The sequence below is a fragment of the Mixophyes fleayi genome, chromosome 3, assembly GCF_038048845.1.
Source record: "Mixophyes fleayi isolate aMixFle1 chromosome 3, aMixFle1.hap1, whole genome shotgun sequence".
NCBI classification, from domain to species: Eukaryota; Metazoa; Chordata; class Amphibia; order Anura; family Limnodynastidae; genus Mixophyes; species Mixophyes fleayi.
Window position 1 is genome coordinate 65379577 of NC_134404.1, and position 21577 is coordinate 65401153.

General features: G+C 40.3%; 1 protein-coding gene across 1 annotated transcript in view; it reads right to left on the reverse strand.

Moving 5' to 3' along the window:
- Window positions 1-309: 309 nt before the first annotated feature.
- Window positions 310-21577, reverse strand: part of LOC142143136 (mitogen-activated protein kinase 8-like) — a 39606-nt gene continuing 18338 nt past the window's right edge. Inside the window, exon 3 of the mRNA XM_075200848.1 lies at window positions 310-384. Coding sequence (XP_075056949.1) covers window positions 310-384 — 75 coding nt within the window. The remainder of the gene's footprint in view (window positions 385-21577) is intronic.

Genomic DNA, 21577 nt, shown 5'->3' on the forward strand with positions numbered 1-21577 from the left:
AGAGGAAACTATTCTTACCAATTGAAGTTCCTCTTCTTATTGACATTTGATGATGAGTCCACAACTGATGTGCCAGGGACTGGATCTTGATGCACCTCTCTTCTGACTGACACTCTGATCGTAATGGTGTTATCTGGACCACCATAAATGTTATCTGTTGTGATGGAATGCTATGACTCTTTGCTTCGTTCACAATCCAGCTATGCACTTGTGGAACTGCTATCACCTTGAACTTCCCAGAAAAATATCATCCAGATAGGGCCATATTCTGACTCCTTGTTTCCTCATTCTGTTTAGCCTTTTTGAAATCTAGAAACATGAAAAAAGCTCCTGATGAATTTCTGACATGGATGAGTCTGCAATAAAAACTTGTGCCTTCTTGATCTGCAAGAATAAGAAATATTGCATGAGCCTCTATTAAGAATTGTAAACCTCCCTATTCTATTAGGGTTGACAGAGATCTGTACTGAACAAAGAGGCCCCCCATGGGATACCTATAAAATTGTCTTGTACCAATTTCTTATTATGTTCAACATCCATTGATCTGTGATAAAGTGGGTCCATACTCTTCTGTGCGAACTCGCCTCATACTAGTGATAACACAGCTTATCCTGACAACAATTATTGTACAGTCTTCTGAATTGAACTTTAGGTCTGAGTGTCCAAAAGGACTATTTGGATGTAGTAGGCATATCTACCAGCTTTACTGTCTCCCTGGTTTACCCTCTCCCCTCCATGGAGTGTTGACGAGCCAAGTAAGAGTAGAGTACTTATGCCTTCTATGTTGTGGCAAGCATTACTGGAACCCAAGAAGACTTTTGTATGACAGTGTCCAATTTTATTAATCATTTTATTTATTGAACCATTATGTTATAGTACAGTATACAAGTTGTACTACATTAAACAGGTAGATTTAACATCTCTGTATAATAATTAGTGAAGATAACATTAAAGGATAATGATTTGCTGGCTTTATCCATGTTACAGACTTGCCACTCCACGCTCCAGCTCTCTCTGCTCTCAGAGCTGCACTTCTGGGTATCGCCGATCACATGACTGCAACTAGGGGCAGGGAATGCAAACTGTATGCTTCCTGGCTCTATTCTCTTTGTGGATTCCTTGTGCTACTTGGTTAATTGCCTGACACATGTGTACCAGTGCTGCCTGTTTGACTATTCTTGTTGTCCTGCGTTTGTGTACCAACCCGGCTTGTTGACTATGCACTGCTGACTCCTTGTGTACCAGACCCGGCTATTCTGACCTTGTACTCCGCCTTCTGATTTTGTCTCTGCCGCGCGATCGTGTACCGAACCAGGACCACACTCACTCTGAGGCCGTCTGCTGATTCTATACTGTGCCTTTCGATTGTATACCAGATCCGGCTTGTCTATCTACAAAATTTCCTTTCCACTACCTACTACTACTACTTGCTTAATATCGGCTAGTGCTACATTTGGAGGCAGGCCAGTGGTCAGCGACCTGCGAGCTCTCAGTAGCTAAGTCCATCTCGCCTTGCGGCGATTCTTGGTGAATACCGGGGAGCATGTTAGATTCCACACCTCTGGTCGGCCAGCGCCAATCTAGATTAGCACCAGATCATATAACTGGCGTTACAATCCAAAAGACAGTGTCCAATTTGTCTATCAAGAGCAGGAATCCTTCAACTGGCTAGACTCTTCTTAGACTGAGCAACCAGAGAGCTCACCTAGTCACTGCTGCTGAAGCCAATGTGATTGCTGGGAAAGAAAGTGTCTAAAGCTGCTTCACAATAAAACTCTATGGACATCTGTATAAAGCATCTCTTCACACAAACAAGAGCCATGGCAATGGAGGCCATAGTCATGCCAGATTTCAAAGTGGTTCCAGGTGTGTTATGTGCATATTGTCGCTAACCAATAACGATTGTCGAACCTCGATCTGTGTTTCCAATGCACAAAGATTTATTCGCAAATAGTAGAATAATATGCTCAAGCGAAGTGATAATAAATACAGCCGTTACTTATCGCAGGCGCTCTGGATCCAGTGTGCAGCAATAAATCCTGAAGTCTGGGGACAAGATGTCTGAACACTAGATGTGAAGCTGCTGCTTATATACACACAAAAATACAGTAACACAATGAAGATGGTATAGCTTGCATCTATTGGTCCAGGTCTCAGGAAGGTCCAAGGGGTTGTCAATCATTGGCTAGTTCATCCTAAGGAATCCAAAGGAGGGGGTCACCTCTCCAGGGGGTATGCTTGGCTCTTCCCGCCAAGATTCCTTAGTCTTAAGTAGTTCATAATTCCCTATCATTCTTAACTTGTGTATGCACCCTGCGATTCCCTCGCAGGGTGAACCAAACAGTAGGATATGTAAAGAGGTTTATTATGATACCACTCATGATATGATTCCTTCAACCTGTTCCGTGTATTTTACTTATATGCATGTAACTCTTATATAACATGTAAATACTACTATATTTCGACATAACTGACTATGTGTTGCAACTACCATTAATGTGTACTATTTTATTAGTATGCGTGTTAGTGCGAATGTTTGGTAAAAGACCAATTACTGTTGCTGCCACGTGTAGTGAATGCGTACGCCCTTTCACGCCGTAGCATGCCCTTGTACGTCGTAGCGTACCGTACGCATCTTTTCAGACAAAGACAACCAAGTTTGCTCGACTTTAATTGAAATGACTTTATCCAATTTGCTGACTTCGACAGGTGAAATGGGAAGCTATCTATTTAAAAAAAATACACTACAATTCCTCATCTTCAATAGGAATAGTAGCTCTGGATGACATACTAGTTATAGCTATATCCACTTTGAAACTAAGACCCACTTCTGATCTTCTCCATCACTGAATTGACACATTAGACTGACTCATTTCACCTGTGCTCATTCCTCATAAATAAGCTATTTCATCAACTGATGAACAGGGAACTCTGCACTTTCCATTGGGCTCTTTCAACATGGATTTCTGAGTATTTGTGGTAGTCGGATCCTCATCCACACCCATAGAACTGTATATATACTTAAATAAAATCACCACATTGTATTAATTCAGCAACCTAGATGTCTCTTTATCTCTCTGGACTCATTAGAGGAATCTTCTAACTTTCCTGGAAAATCACATTCCAATTGTGTGTATCATTTCAGCTAAATTCATGCTTGTTTGAGGCCTTGGTCTCTTCAATTTTTATATAGCACACTGGTCTTCTTTAGCTACGAAGACTCCATTATCAAGATCAAAAAGCTCCTTATACTCAGAGTAGTGATTTTATTTCCCTTTGAATGAGAACTACATGCTGTACTAGAAGGACCCCAGCAGGCTCAATCGTTAATGTTTTATCACAGGCCCTACAACCCCCAAGAGTATTTGTATATCAGACACTATTAACTAGGGATGAGCGCACTCGGATTTATGAAATCCGAGCCCACCCGAACGTTGCGGATCCGAGTCGGATCCGAGACAGATCCGGGTATTGGCGCCAAATTCAAAAGTGAAACTGAGGCTCTGACTCATAATCCCGTTGTCGGATCTCGCGATACTCGGATCCTATAAATTCCCCGCTAGTCGCCGCCATCTTCACTCGGGCATTGATCAGGGTAGAGGGAGGGTGTGTTAGGTGGTCCTCTGTGCTGTTTAGTTCTGTGCTGTTTAGTTCTGTGCTGTTTAGTTCTGTGCTGTTTAGTTCTGTGCTGTTTAGTTCTGTGCTGTTTAGTTCTGTGCTGTGCTGTGCTGTGCTGTGCTGTGTTCTGCAGTATCAGTCCAGTGGTGCTGTGTGCTGTGCTCTGTCCTTCTGAGGTCAGTGGTGCTGCTGGGTCCTGTGCTGTGTCCTGTTTAGTCCAGTGGTGCTGTGTCCTGTGCTCTGTGCTTCTAAGGGCATAGTTATTTCCCCAATATTCCCCTGTGTTTAAAAAAATAAAAAAAAGTTTTTTTAAAAAATACCAAAAACTACTTTAATTTTTTTTAATTACCACAAAATTTGCACAACCAATCCTGCAGTATAAGCCCATTGGTACTGCAATATTACCAAGTTCACACATTCAGCAGTAAAAGTCCAGTGGTACTGCAATATTACAAAGTTTACACATTCTGCAGTATCAGTCCAGTGGTGCTGTGTCCTGTGCTCTGTCCTGCTGAGTTCCGTAGTGCTGCTGGGTCCTGTGCCATGTCCTGTTCAGTCCAGTGGTGCTGTGTCCTGTGCTCTGTGCTTCTAAGGGCATAGTTATTTCCCCATTATTCCCAAGTTTTTAAAAAATAAAAAAAAGTAAAAAAAAATAAAAAAAATTTTTAAAAAAAAAAATATAATAATTATAACCAAATTTGCAAAACCAATCCAGCAGTATAAGTCCATTGGTACTGCAATATTACCAAGTTCACACATTCTGCAGTATCTTGTGCTACATATAATGGAGACCAAAAATTTGGAGGATAAAGTAGGGAAAGATCAAGACCCACTTCCTCCTAATGCTGAAGCTGCTGCCACTAGTCATGACATAGACGATGAAATGCCATCAACGTCGTCTTCCAAGCCCGATGCCCAATCTCGTAGTACCGGGCATGTAAAATCCAAAAAGCCCAAGTTAAGAAAAAGTAGCAAAAAGAGAAACTTAAAATCATCTGAGGAGAAACGTAAAGTTGCCAATATGCCATTTACGACACGGAGTGGCAAGGAACGGCTTAGGCCCTGGCCCGTGTTCATGACTAGTGGTTCAGCTTCACCCACGGATCTTAGCCCTCCTCCTCCTCCCCCCCCCTACAAAAAATTGAAGAGAGTTATGCTGTCAGCAACAAAACAGCAAACAACTCTGCCTTCTAAAGAGAAATTATCACAAATCCCCAAGGCGAGTCCAAGGGTGTTGGTGGTTGTCAAGCCTGACCTTCCCATCACTGTACGGGAAGAGGTGGCTCGGGAGGAGGCTATTGATGATGTAGCTGGCGCTGTGGAGGAACTTGATGATGAGGATGGTGATGTGGTTATTGTAAATGAGGCACCAGGGGGGGAAACAGCTGATGTCTATGGGATGAAAAAGCCCATCGTCATGCCTGGTCAGAAGACCAAAAAATGCACCTCTTCGGTCTGGAGTTATTTTTATCCAAATCCAGACAACCAATGTATGGCCATATGTAGCTTATGTAAAGCTCAAATAAGCAGGGGTAAGGATCTTGCCCACCTAGGAACATCCTCCCTTATACGTCACCTGAATAACCTTCATAGTTCAGTGGTTAGTTCAGGAACTGGGGCTAGGACCCTCATCGGTACAGGGACACCTAAATCCCATGGTCCAGTTGGATACACACCAGCAACACCCATCTCGTCAACTTCCTCCACAATCTCCATCAGATTCAGTCCTGCAGCCCAAGTCAGCAGCCAGACTGAGTCCTCCTCAATACGGGATTCATCCGAGGAATCCTGCAGCGGTACGCCTACTACTGCCACTGCTGCTGTTGCTGCTGTTAGTCGGTCATCTTCCCAGAGGGGAAGTCGTAAGACCGCTAAGTCTTTCACAAAACAATTGACCGTCCAACAGTCGTTTGCCATGACCACCAAATACGATAGTAGTCACCCTATTGCAAAGCGTATAACTGCGGCTGTAACTGCAATGTTGGTGTTAGACGTGCGCCCGGTGTCCGCCATCAGTGGAGTGGGATTTAGAGGGTTGATGGAGGTATTGTGTCCCCGGTACCAAATCCCCTCGAGATTCCACTTCACTAGGCAGGCGATACCAAAAATGTACAGAGAAGTACGATCAAGTGTCCTCAGTGCTCTTAAAAATGCGGTTGTACCCACTGTCCACTTAACCACGGACATGTGGACAAGTGGTTCTGGGCAAACGAAGGACTATATGACTGTGACAGCCCACTGGGTAGATGCATCCCCTTCCGCAGCAACAGCAACAGCTGCATCAGTAGCAGCATCTACAAAATGGCTGCTCATGCAAAGGCAGGCAACATTGTGCATTACAGGCTTTAATAAGAGGCACAACGCTGACAACATATTAGAGAAAATGAGGGAAATTATCTCCCAGTGGCTTACCCCACTTAGACTCTCATGGGGATTTGTGGTGTCAGACAATGCCAGTAACATTGTGCGGGCATTAAATATGGGCAATTTCCAGCACGTCCCATGTTTTGCCCACACCATTAATTTGGTGGTGCAGCATTACCTCAAGAGTGACAGGGGTGTGCAGGAGATGCTTGCGGTGGCGCGCAAAATTGCTGGACACTTTCGGCATTCAGCCAGTGCCTACCGCAGACTAGAGGCACATCAAAAAAGCATGAACCTGCCCTGCCATCACCTCAAACAAGAGGTTGTGACGCGCTGGAACTCCACCCTCTATATGCTGCAGAGGATGGAGGAGCAGCAAAACGCCATTCAGGCCTACACAGCCACCTACGACATAGGCAAAGGAGTGGGGATGCGCCTCAGTCAAGCGCAGTGGAGACTGATTTCCGTGTTGTGCAAGGTTCTGCAGCCATTTGAACTTGCCACACGAGAAGTCAGTTCCGACACTGCCAGCTTGAGTCAGGTCATTCCCCTGATCAGGCTGTTGCAGAAGCAGCTGGAGAAAGTGAGGGAGGAGCTGGTAAGCCATTGCGATTACACCAAGCATGTAGCTCTTGTGGATGTAGCCCTTCGTACGCTTTGCCAGGATCCGAGGGTGGTCACTCTTTTAAAGTCAGAGGAATACATTCTGGCCACCGTGCTCGATCCTCGGTTTAAAGCGTATGTTGTGTCTCTGTTTCCGGCGGACACAAGTCTACAGCGGTGCAAAGACCTGCTGGTCAGGAGATTGTCCTCTGAAGAGGACCGTGACATGCCAACAGCTCCACCCTCATTTTCTTCCACATCTATGGCTGCGAGGAAAAAGCTCAGTTTTCCCAAAAGAGGCACTGGCGGGGATGCTGATAACATCTGGTCCGGACTGAAGGACCTGCCAACCATTGCAGACATGTCTACTCTCGCTGCATTGGATGCTGTCACAATAGAAAAAATTGTGGATGATTACTTTGCTGACACCATCCAAGTAGACATGTCAGACAGTCCATATTGTTACTGGCAGGAAAAAAAGGCAGTTTGGAAGCCCCTGTACAAACTGGCTCTATTTTACCTGAGTTGTCCCCCCTCCAGTGTGTACTCGGAAAGAGTTTTTAGTGCAGCGGGGAACCTGGTCAGTGAGCGGCGAAGGAGGTTGCTTCCTCACAACGTTGAAAAAATGATGTTTATAAAAATGAATAATCAATTCCTCAATGAAGTACAGCACTGCCCTCCAGATACTACAGAGGGACCTGTGGTTGTGGAGTCCAGCGGGGACGAATTGATAATGTGTGATGAGGAGGAAGTACACACTGTAGGGGGAGAGGAATCAGAGGTTGAGGATGAGGACGACATCTTGCCTCAGTAGAGCCTGTTTAGTCTGTACAGGGAGAGATGAATAGCTTTTTTGGTGTGGGGGCCCAAACAAACCAATCATTTCAGCCAAAGTTGTTTGGTAGGCCCTGTCGCTGAAATGATTGGTTTGTTAAAGTGTGCATGTCCTATTTCAACAACATAAGGGTGGGTGTGAGGGCCCAAGGACAATTCCATCTTGGAACTTTTTTTTTTGCATTATATGACCAAGCAACAGTCGTTTGCCATGTTCAAAAAGTAAAACCAAATGTAAAAAAATTCAAGAAATTAAACCAAAAGTAAAATGCCGTGTCATAATTTAAAACAAGAGGTATTGACGTGCTCTAAAACTACTGTATTGTTGTTTATATTTTATAAACACTACACTTGAAAGCTTGAGTCTTTCAATAGAAAAGTAACTGTCCATTGCACGAATATTTGCAACAGGGACAATTTTAGGGTTAAGAAAGTCAACTAATAACACTTTGACGCTGTCTGTCTTTATAAACACTACACTTGGAAGTTGGAGGAGGTATTGTGGCCCCGGCACCAAATTTACTACCGGGGCCACTCCACTGTGCAGTCCATATTTAGGTGTATCAGATATTAAACAACGGTGACAGTTGATGCCCAATTTTTTAATTATATTGTGGCCTCGGTACCAAATTGTGTACCGGGGCCACCACACTACGCAGTCCAGATACTTGTTTGGTGGAATTCAGACCAGTTGAGGGTTTTATTATTATATTGTGTGGACCACTCTATCTATACCACACTACAACTCTATACCACTCTATTTCCTACTTTAATTCTATTTAATTCTATTTCATACTTTAATTCTATTTCATACTTTAATTCTATTACTAATTAATTACCATAAAGAGGAACAAAATGAACCAATTTTACCAAAAGTATAATATGACTTAGACTTACAAACACTACACTTGAAAGATCGTGCCTTTAAATGAAAAAGTCAGTCTTCATTGCACGACTATGTGCAACAGGGACAGTTTTTTGGGTTTACAAAGTCAAACAATAACACTTTGACCCTGTCTGTCTGGGATCTCAATGACGAATTGTCTGTACCATGTTTGGAGGAGGTATTGTGGCCCCGGTATCAAATTGGGTACCGGGGCCACCCCACTATGCAGTCCAGATACTTGTTTGGTGGAATTCAGACACGTGGAGGGTTTTTTAATTATATTGTGGCCTCGGTACCAAATTGTGTACCGGGGCCACCACACTACGCAGTCAAGATAGATAGATGCGTATTGCGTATCATAGATAAAGTACATTCAGTGGTGTGGGGCAAATTGAAAAATATTCAAAATGCACTGACATTATCAAAAACAAGAGGTTGTCACACGCTAAAACTCCAACATGTATATGATGGAGAGGATGGAGGAGCAGCCGTATGTGTAGTGTAATGCAGATCTGTTGAAGGTTTTTTATATATTTTATTGTGGTGCCCAGTGCCCACTCCTCTACGCAGTCCAGGTACAATTATTGGTGCGAATCATAAAAGTTCAGGGTTTTTAATATATTGTGGTGACCCACTCCTCTACGCAGTCCAGGTACAATTATTGGTGCGAATCATAAAAGTTCAGGGTTTTTAATATATTGTGGTGACCCACTCCTCTACGCAGTCCAGGTACAATTATTGGTGCGAACCATAAAAGTTCAGGGTTTTTAATATATTGTGGTGACCCACTCCTCTACGCAGTCCAGGTACAATTATTGGTGCGAATCATAAAAGTTCAGGGTTTTTAAGATATTGTGGTGACCCACTCCTCTACGCAGTCCAGGTACAATTATTGGTGCGAATCATAAAAGTTCAGGGTTTTTAAGATATTGTGGTGACCCACTCCTCTACGCAGTCCAGGTACAATTATTGGTGCGAATCATAAAAGTTCAGGGTTTTTAATATATTGTGGTGACCCACTCCTCTACGCAGTCCAGGTACAATTATTGGTGCGAACCATAAAAGTTCAGGGTTTTTAATATATTGTGGTGACCCACTCCTCTACGCAGTCCAGGTACAATTATTGGTGCGAATCATAAAAGTTCAGGGTTTTTAAGATATTGTGGTGACCCACTCCTCTACGCAGTCCAGGTACAATTATTGGTGCGAATCATAAAAGTTCAGGGTTTTTAAGATATTGTGGTGACCCACTCCTCTACGCAGTCCAGGTACAATTATTGGTGCGAATCATAAAAGTTCAGGGTTTTTAATATATTGTGGTGACCCACTCCTCTACGCAGTCCAGGTACAATTATTGGTGCGAATCATAAAAGTTCAGGGTTTTTAAGATATTGTGGTGACCCACTCCTCTACGCAGTCCAGGTACAATTATTGGTGCGAATCATAAAAGTTCAGGGTTTTTAAGATATTGTGGTGACCCACTCCTCTACGCAGTCCAGGTACAATTATTGGTGCGAATCATAAAAGTTCAGGGTTTTTAATATATTGTGGTAACCCACTCCTCTACGCAGTCCAGGTACAATTATTGGTGCGAATCATAAAAGTTCAGGGTTTTTAAGATATTGTGGTGACCCACTCCTCTACGCAGTCCAGGTACAATTATTGGTGCGAATCATAAAAGTTCAGGGTTTTTAAGATATTGTGGTGACCCACTCCTCTACGCAGTCCAGGTACAATTATTGGTGCGAATCATAAAAGTTCAGGGTTTTTAAGATATTGTGGTGACCCACTCCTCTACGCAGTCCAGGTACAATTATTGGTGCGAATCATAAAAGTTCAGGGTTTTTAATATATTGTGGTGACCCACTCCTCTACGCAGTCCAGGTACAATTATTGGTGCGAATCATAAAAGTTCAGGGTTTTTAATATATTGTGGTGACCCACTCCTCTACGCAGTCCAGGTACAATTATTGGTGTGATTCATAAAAGTTCAGGGTTTTTAATATATTGTGGTGACCCACTCCTCTACGCAGTCCAGGTACATTTATTGGTGCGAATCAGACAAGTTGATGGTTTTCTTATTATATATATTGTGGTGACCCACTCCTCTACGCAGTCCAGGTACATTTATTGGTGCGATTCATAAAAGTTCAGGGTTTTTAATATATATTGTGGTGACCCACTCCTCTACGCAGTCCAGGTACATTTATTGGTGCGATTCATAAAAGTTCAGGGTTTTTAACATATATTGTGGTGACCCACTCCTCTACGCAGTCCAGGTACATTTATTGGTGCGAATCATAAAAGTTCAGGGTTTTTAATATATATTGTGGTGACCCACTCCTCTACGCAGTCCAGAAAGATACCTTGTTGCAACGTTTTGGACTAATAACTATATTGTGAGGTGTTCAGAATACACTGTAAATTAGTGGAAATGCTTGTTATTGAATGTTATTGAGGTTAATAATAGCCTAGGAGTGAAAATAAGCCCAAAAACTTGATTTTTAAACTTTTTATGTTTTTTTCCAAAAAAATCCGAATCTAATACCTTAAATCCGAACCGAGACCTTTCGTCAAGTGTTTTGCGAGACAAATCCGAACCTCAAAAATAACGAAAATCCGGATCCAAAACACAAAACACGAGACCTCAAAAGTCGCCGGTGCACATCCCTACTATTAACTAACAGAAGCATGTATGCATACAGAAACCAGCACCCCTAACGTAGTGGCTTACCTAGTGCAGGTGTCTTTCAGCTGTTTGAGGTTTCATTTAGGCTGTATTCCGCTGCCAGTTCCAGCCCCACAACGATTATGCTAAAACATTTCCCAAAGGTTTGGAACACCATAGAGTCTTCTATAGCCTGGTCTCCAACTTGGCGCTCTGTGCTGCAGTGCTCGCATGCGCAGATGGTCAAGGTCTTGAAAACTGCGTCAGGTTTGAATCCCCTGCACTAGACCTGCTCCTGGAGGTAGCAGACTGGTGTTCCCTGAGTAGCCAGCCCAGTCCTTTGGCTTTCAGCATCAGAAGAAAAGAGAAGGTAAGCACTACAGAAATCTATAAAACACTACCTGCCATATTTGGCATGCCTTGACATCCAGAGCCCCCTTGGGACCTGTAGTTCATCTTAAAAAAAAAGATTACAAAAATACACTAGAATGCAAAAAAAACAATTTTTTTCTAAATTAAGAAAACCCCACACATCCTTCATTAACCAGTTATTTCCTCAGCTAATTCCAGACAGGCTCCCTGGCATCTGCTGAATCACCAATGGGTACAGAATGGGTACAGAAAATAACCAACCCTCATAGAACGCCACTCAAGATGCTCAGTTAAGTACCAAATGACTCATAGCAGGCATTGCTATATATATACATTTTATATATATCAGGAAATTCCCAAGCTTTCCCACAGTTTGTGGAAGTGGAGAGGAAAGAGATATGTGCGTCTTTTAGTGTAAAATGCACATTTCTGTACTGTACATGCACACGTCTATATGCAGACTTGCAACTCCTTCTTAGAGAGGCGGGATGGGAAGGGCTGACTAAGCCTAGACTGTGTACTGTAATGGTGTGATCATGTAAATGTGAGTTAGACCTGGACACAGCTGCATCAGGAGCCATATTTATTGCAGCCACTGAAGGGCTAGTTCAACAATCTGTACTAGTGAAGAAGATCATCAGCATGTATCTTGTTAGTGTAAAAAATAGTTGCACGTAAATTTATTCACTCTTTTTAAAATATATGCCCCCCCCTAAAATTGCTGTCAGCATCAGCGCTCATAATATGTGATGGTTGCAACACTTTCAGGGGATGAACAGCATAGGGTACCCACACAAAAAGCACTAGACTATGAAAGACTAGACTGGTGTAAGTTTCAGATTTTCTCCTTTCCCAGAAAATCAAGGTGCTCCAGCATATTTAAGAAAATAATTCAAATCATCCAAATCATGCATATCACACAAAGGCAACAAATGGGAAATGCAGGTTACAATGCAAAATAAATCTGTTTCAGCAAGGCCTAGCAAGTTACAATGAAGTAGCACATCATAATTGCAGATATATACAGTATATGGCATCTTATTTTTAACCAATCATATACAGTCTTTTCATTTAAGGAATGTTCCTTTCAATTTGTATGTATATCTAGTGATATCAAAATATATTGAAACTTTATCTTATCCGTTGCTTACAACGCTGCCCGTTATAATGTTCAATACATTTTGATAAGATGGTACCTGACTACTCTGAGAGCATCTCGAATGATATTATCATAAGATCCTTAATCAATGAGTTTGTTAGGCCATTCCAACAATGTAGCGCTTATTACACTGATATTAAATCTTTATAGTGCTTAAACGGCTGTTTAATTGCTTGGTAAAGATGTGTGATAATCACTACAATTAAGAACATTATTATAATCAAGGCTCCCAAAGAAATCTATTATCACATTACTTGTGCTGTTATATGTAATAGGTGTCAGCGGCGTTAGTGATAGATGTTAAACCACAAGAAGCTTTAAGACTTCACCAATTTGTTGGTTTTATTATCAGGACTTGATGTAACAGATTATATATATATATACACACATACACACACAGTTGTTCACAGTTGATACTGACTGCAACAGACAGGTAGTATAACAAACTTATGCAGTTAATGTACTTTATTATAGTCCATTCATATATCATATATGCAGATGGAAAGCTTGTATTGTGGGCTACGTCAGAGAACAGGTTGCTCATATATATAGTTTGTGCCTCCACTGACTTTAAACAAGTTTACACAATCTTTAGCCAATCTTGGGCAGCCCCCGGCATTGCGGACGACTGGAGGCTGCCCCACTTTCTGTCTTCACTAGATCACAGGGGACACCACTACCAAGATGGGAGACGGTGCGCAATCGCTCCATATTAACAATTAGGAAAGTTTGTGCACCTATACTCCATCATCTCTACTACAGTATCATTATCAGGAGGAATCCTATCGCACATTTGAACAATAATACAGTCTCCATCCTTGTTTTGCTCCCCCTATTCAAAGATACATTCTCAGGAGGAATTTGTCATTTGATCCAGCTGCTAGGAAAGTATGTACAGTCAGAAATACATTTCATAGTGACCCAGGTCACCGTTAAGTGAACCAATGATAGATAATGTATATATATATTTAAGAGATGTTCACTGACCCCCATGTTTTGGTTCCGTATCATTTAAAAAAAAATTGCTAAAATCACAATTTTGCTCTTTTTAGTTCCTACATTATTATTAGCCTCAATAAACCTAATTTCAAGTAATTTCCAGTCAATTTTGACCACCTCACAGGTCACATTATTTTCATACAGTTTAGGCCAAAGACTGCAGTGAGCTGGCTGGATGCTAAGCGACAGAGCAACAACACAAACAAACGGCAGTTCATAGCACATCGAGGAAACATTTCCACACAGCAGTGGCAGAAAAGAAAAGTGGTGCAAAATGAAATTGTCATTGGGATCTCCCACCCACCCATATGTTAAAAAGCTTTAACAAACTCACACAGAAACAGGAGGGGTAGTAGGTACAGTTCAACAAAGCAAGAACTTCAGCGACAAGGAGTGCCACTTTTGTGTCTGAAGTGCTTGATTTGATTGGGCCCCCACAAAACAAGCTAACAATGGGCTTAAGGCAGCTAAACAAACAGTGCGGTCAATGAATTCTACAGTGGCAAAATGTTGTTGTCACCATCTTCAGCCTCATCAGTGTGTACATCATCCTCACACAATATTAATTCATCCCCACTAGAATCCACCATTACAGACGTCTAACAAAAATGTAAAAAAGCTTTTTCTTTTAAAGAAAAAAAACACCTCTCTAATAAAGGTGAAAGTGTACTGTAGAAAAACATGAAATTGCCAACATGCCATTTTACCCAAAATATTAATAAGCATTCCAGCATCAGGTAGCTTCCTTCTCTCAGCTACATCCCACCACCTGCAATCTACACTGTCATCATCCTCACCCTCATCAGTGTGAACATCATCCTCACACAATACTAATTCATCCCCTCTGGAATCCACTATTACAGTAGCCTCTGTACTTTGATGTAATTGCCTGTAAAGGCCATCCTTGTTGAATTTGTGGTTCATTTTAGTGAACTACAAATCTTTTCCTCATATTTATGAAGAAGCCTCCTATGCCAATTGCTGACAAGGTTCCCGGCTGTGCTGAAAACTGTTTAGGAGTACACACTGGAAGGTGGGCAGCTTAGGTGTTGCAAAGCGAGTTTGTACATGGGTCTCCAAATGTCCTTTTTTTACTCCCAGTATGTATAGGCACTGTCTGACGTGTCTACTTCTATGCTGTCACTAAAATATTCCGCCACCATTCTCTGGATGTTGATCGTAGGATCAGGTGGAGTTACGCCAGAGGTGGGCAATTCTTTTAGACTCATCTGCATCATCCCTGGGTCTCTTGGAAAAGCTTAGTTTTTTCCTAGCAGCAGTGGCCTGAGAGACTGAAGGAGGGGACGCCATTGTGTCACGTACCACTTCAGCTGCCAACCTGCTCACCAGGAGCTCATTGCATTTCTTGTGATCTGGGACAGTTGGAAATAAAGAAAAGTCATAGCTCTTAAACCTAGGATCAAGCATAGTCACCAAAATGTAGTGATCCGATTTCAAGATGTTGATAACTCTTGGATCCTGGTGAAGCGAATAAAGTACTTGATCTACAAGTACAACAATAATATTTCCACCCACCAACAAGAGCATACCTGACATTTCTATTTCTGTTGATAAAATGACCATAAATCCCACCCCACAAGCTTGCTGCCTAGATGTAATCCTCAACTCACACCTATCCTTTGTTCTCCACATTGACTCTATATCTAAATCATGTTATATGCATCTAAAAAACATTTCCAGAATTCGCACATATCTCATACGAGACACTGCAAAAACCTTAATTCATGCACTTATCATCTCCAGCATTGACTATTGCAATTCCCTCCTTACTGGTCTCCCCCAACAGACTCTAACCCCTACAATCTATTTTGCATGCAGCAGCAAAATTGATTTTCCTTGCAAATCGCTATTCCTCTGCTGAATCACTCTGTATGTCTCTACACTGGTTGCCTGTTTTCTAAAGAATCCAATATAAAATACTTTTACTAACCTACAAGGCCATCAACAAAGCTGCACCAACATACATCTCCTCTCTTGTCTCAAAATATCTTGCAACTCGGCAACTCTGTTCTGCACAAGATCTGCGTCTCTCATCCACCCTCATTACAAACTCCCATTCTCGGTTACAAGACTTTTTTCAGGCTGCACCCACTCAATGGAATTCTCTCCCTCGCACAATAAGACTCTACTCTGATCTACAAACTTTCAAGCGTTCTCTGAAAACCCACCTCTTCAGACAAGCTTATAATATTCTTCAACCACCCTATTAACCTCACTACATTACCCTATTACTATCTGTTACACAATTTCACACAAGACAACTACCCACTGACCAACATTGTTTTGTGACAGGATCATTTAGCTTATGAGTCACTTTTACCTTTGCAGACTGGCTGGGCCGAAATGCAAAATGTAAACTTAACCTCATGTATCAAACTCCCATTATCCCATAGATTGTAAGCTTGCGAGCAGGGCCTTCTCACCTCTTTGTCTGTTTTACCCAGTTTGTTTATTAGTTTACTGTGTTTGTCCCCAATTGTAAAGTGCTACGGAGTATGTTATTTCTATATAAATAAATGATGATGATGATGATGCTAGTGTACCCCCTTGCTGGTACACCTGGGCTGGTACCCTGACCTCTTGCCTTTTATAAAATAAAGAGAAGTTCATCATTTGGTAATCCAAAGTGTACTAATGTTGGGAGAAAGTTAACATTAGGAAAGGTGCCTCACAAAATTGTAATATAATTTAACAGATCACTGATATATATTCTATGTACCGATAAATTCAAAGTTCCTATACCTTACATTTTACCAGATGATATATATTATATATGTGGAAAGAGAACATGCAAATAGTTACCTTTAAATTCAGCAGGAATATGTTATCTTGCAAAAGTTATCCTAGCAGTTAATGTATTTACACGTGATGTTTATTAGCACAGGAAGTTCTAAAAAGGACATTTACAGCCACTAGTTGGAGGTACTAGCAACTCCCAGACAGGTACAGATGGAATGATACATTTCAGTTCAAACTAGTGCTCTTTATATACAAATTCTAACACTGTTATAGACTGGAATAATATCAGGCCTAGGGGCGGTTCCCACGAAGGCCTGTGCACGATAGCTGAGTCAGGATCGTACAATGCTTAGAGAATAAGAACACAAGACAATGGGTCTGCTTAATAAGTACTTCAATGAATATGAACATAAGTACATATCAACACATGATAAAAAATTAAGCACAATTGTAATGAGATGACAGCAGGATTCTATGCACCGCAGAATATGTTAATTAGCCACGGCAGAGCGTAGCAATGGTTTTGTACTTGGCAGCAGTCTGTATGCAGCAAGAATGGTGATTAACTGTGATGAGATATGACGAGGATAGAGACCAGCAAAGTTCTGTACACAGAAGAGATGGTGAGTAGCGATGTTCAGGATACCACAGGTGTCCAATAATTAGTAGAGATTAGCACTACAACATATATGCAAGGAAAGGTCTGATCAAGGCAGTGTGTAGAAATAGCAGCATCAGCAGAACAGCCCAGAAGGTATCAAATAAGTTATTGTACAGTAGTATAGGTGAGATGGCAGTTCAGGATATCACAATGATGAGAATCCACACACTTGGCATAATAAACAAAGTCTTGTAAAATGATGCATAGAAATACTTGCAAACAGGAAAGTCCCAAAGAAAGTAGTACTTGGTTGATGACGCAGGATCACCCAACAGGAGAGTTCAGGAATACATAAGGATCAGTGAATACACAGGAGTCCATGGAGTCAGGCTAGCAAACTAGTTGCACTGACAGTGAGCAGGTGTAGGTACTGAGTTTAAATAGAGCAGGTTTGAATGGCCCGCCCTGAGGACGAGTCATGTGATCCACAGGAGAACAGAGCAGACAGGAAAAGTAGCAAACCAGACAGGATTGTTACAGACACACATGTCAGCATGGGGTAACATCACCCCCAGATCCTCCCTGGCCCCAACACGTCTGAGCTATTTTTAGTATCAGTATGCAGTATGTTTCCCAAAACATGAATTCAATGCAAAGTTAACAAAATTTACACTAAACTGCTATATCACAATACCTTCTGTGTGCATTATTCAGACAGGATCTGAGATGCAGGAAAACAAACCACACAGGTAGAGAAATAAGGAGAAAAAGAAAAACAGGAAAAACACTCAAATCCCAGAGCAAATTGTGATTAATTAAAAAACAGAATTTTATTAATAAACCTCATTAAAATATTTGTTCTCAGGGACTAAAGGTGAAATATTGGTTAAATATGGAGTTGTGTATATGTATGGTGTATAATTGTATTGAAGGAGCCCTTCAGTGGTAATATAGGCAAATATCAAAGCACAACCCTATTCAAAGAATGATTGCTAATTACTACACGTTATTTAGTATCACAGTCCCATTAAGAATTTGCAGCAGGGAAAAACTAGTGTATTGCCAGATACTAGATCACTACTGAATATCTCAAAATAATATATAGATTCCATATTAGTATGTTAAATATATTTAGTAATAATCCATAAATGCATACATGTATGTAAATAAATGGTACTAATTGTGGATTATAATTAACCACCCGTCTCATGGCGCCGCTACCTGCAAACAGATATTCCTAGATGTATTAATATCATCCCCAATGGGAAAAATCAGACATACACAGTTCTTCATATGAATTAATTAACTCTTTACTGGGTTATTTGTGCTAATTCCACCTGTAGTTATAATGCTGGCAAGTTCATAATCATACAGGTTAGTTTCCTTTCTAATGGGTCAATTAGACTACTTTGCATATGACTGAAAGTGCTGATAGATTCATATTCATACATTCGTGCCTAACACTTCATGAAACGAGTGAAATATATCTCCTAGTTAGAACGTATCTATGCATGAAACCACAATAATTGAAATAGTCATTTCACTGGAAACACTAATCAAACATACATTTAGGATGCCTAATACCACTGTCAGGCTCAAAGATGACGTCACTTCCCGACGTACATTTCACCTATCGCTTTGTCAAGGGAGTAACCCGAGTTAGGCCGGTTAGTCCTTGATAGGTCATATACATAGGCCATCCAATCACACCGCTGGCTCATTGATTGGCACACACATCAACGAATAGTAATAATTGCTTTTTTCCAGACATGATACTGTCTGGATACTATCTTCATAATCACTGTGAGTATTTTAAACGTTATTATACACTCCATACCGGAGAGAGGGGGAGAAAAGAGAAATGGAGAAAAGCCTCGATTTAATAAATGTCTCATTATAAATGGATAAATAAGAGAAAAATTTATAGATAAATAAATAAATAAACCAGGTAAGTAACATATTGTGCATAGATGGAATCCCTAAGACCAATCACATCGCCAGGGTTCCAAAGGGTCACATATTTTCCATAGAAATCATGAGGAAATGAAAAAATAACAATAATGAGGAAGTTATAAAAGAGGATGGACAAAGAGACATAAGATAGTATAATAATAATAAAAACTAATAAAATAAATAATAAAATAAAATAATTTTTTTTATGTTTCTGATATGTTCCCCTAACTGAATTTTCAGTGGTCTGATGGTGCGGCCAACATATTGTTTCCCGCATGGGCATTGTATAAGATAGATCACGTTCTTGGTACTGCAAGTGATACATTCCTAATAGTATATCTTTTATTGTTATAGGATGAGTAGAACTAAGATGTTCCCTTAGTATTCCTACATTTCAAAGTTTTGCAATTAATACATTTACTGCAATAGTAGAAGCCTGGTGTTTGGCTGGTCTTACTTAACAAATCACTATGAACGGTACTATTTTTTATATGATTTTTCACTAGAACTTTTTTGAGGTCCGGAGCCTTTCTAAAGACCACCTTTGGATATTTGGGAAGTAAGGGACCTATAATGTCATCCTTTTGCACGATGTGCCAATGCATGTTCAATATATGTTTTAGTTGCTGGTCTCCACTGGAATAATCAGATACAAAATATACCTGAATATTTTCTTTTGCTTGCTTATTAAGGGTGTCTGACCTTTCTAATGATTTGTATTTCAATAATTGGTTGTGATCTGTGTGTTGTAATTTGTTGAATGCTTCGTCAATTAGATCCTTATCATAGTTATTTTCTTGAAATTGGAATTTCATCAGTGTGTCCTGGGTCATCCATTTTGGTACAATTGTGTCGAATCTTAGTGAACTGGCTGAAAGGAATACTTCTAAGCCATTGTGGATGGTGATAGCTATCTGACAAGATATAGCTATTGACGTCTACTATTTTCCTATATGTTTTGGTGGCTATAATATTGTTCTGAATGAATATTTCTAGATCTAGAAATTCTATAGCCACCAAAACATATAGAAAAACAGTAGACATCAATAGCTATATCTTGTCAGATAGCCTTCACCATCCACAAAAACTTAGTTTTTTCCCCGTTTGATTTTTCCCTTTTTCATCCTTGATTAAATTTAACAATTTTTACCTACACATATTGTTGGCACTCCATTTTCTTTTTATTTAACTCTTTTTATTCATGCGCCAGGTAATACGTTTTTTCCATATTCAACCTATGACCTATCTCACCAGCTTTTGGTCAACCACAAATCTTCAATACATCAGCGGTTGTTACACTGGGGACCAGTATATACAAGGACAGTGAGTTATCTGAGAACTTTACCTCGGCTTTGTTTTACCACCTTCCCCTGTTCACTTCATATACCCTATCGTGATCTGAGAACTGTGCTTCTTGTTGCAAATCAGATCATTGGGTTTTTATGGACACATGAGCGGTTGGACAAGTTCCCTATTTTTGTTAAAGTTATATTTTTATATTTCTCTATATGTTTTTTATTTTCAATGGCTTAGAGGCTGGCCACAACATGCATTTATGATTTAATTACTTCCTATGAGTATGTATCTTACATTATACTTTATGTGCTGATTGATTTTTATATTTTATTTTTAGTATATAGATGACCCAGTATTAAAAGCTATATATAAATTTCTAACCTTAGTGACCTACCTCTCAATTTCTATTTTACATTTCATCTTATTATATGTAAGCATTCCCTATAGGCAATTGAGCGCCTAATTTTATTATCACTTGTATGACATATAGGTAGGGATTCCTTTAAGTATAGCAGTTCTTGCCTATTAAGAGTTGAGCGCAGCCCTATGCCCCCCTTTCTTAATTAGCAATTTGAATGTAAACATTCACTATTCAGCTTACGGTGTTTGCATGTTCTATGCACACACTCATGTTTGTGCTTATATTATTGAGTACTATAGTGTAGGGAATCATATACTGTTTCTTCTTATCAGTGCTTTGAATTCAAACATTCATTACACAGCTTGTGGAAGTTTGCATGCTCTATATATACAGCCATGTCAATAATTACATTATTAAGCTCAGTGATGTGTAAACACATGCATAGTATCTACTGATCAGAGTATTTCAAATTAAACATTTATTATTCAACATGCAATGTTCATATGCTTTGTACACACACTTGTCAACAATCATATTTTTGAGCACTGTTGTGTGTAGGCATATGTATTGAATACCCTGATCAGTACTTTGCATTTAAGCATTCATTATTCAGTTTGCGTTGCTTGAATTTTATAGACATTTATTTACAAACACTGGGGACGGCCATGGGTACCGTGTTGGCCATGAACTTAGCAAATCTGTATGTGGGGAAATTTGAGGATAATTACATTTTGAAGGTACCTTTGGGTGCTCTGTGGTTAGTATATAGAGGATTTTTTGGGATGGGGATCTGATTTGGCACAGGATTTTCCTTTACATTAACATTCACACATCAGTTTGATCACTTTAGAGCCAATTTCTTGTATGTCACCCTCTCGTTACAGGGCAATAGAATTGTTTCTACTAATTTTAATAATCTGGTAAAAGCAAGTTTTTATTTATATTATATCAGTGAGCAATGCAGGCCCTGGTTGATAACATTCACAAAGGGCTAATGGGTCAACTTAGAAGGAACTGTACCTTGGAAAAAGATTTTACTGAAAAACCAGAAGAGATATGTAAGAATTTTCACTGGTGCGCAAAAGCGTTTCTAGTATTTTTTT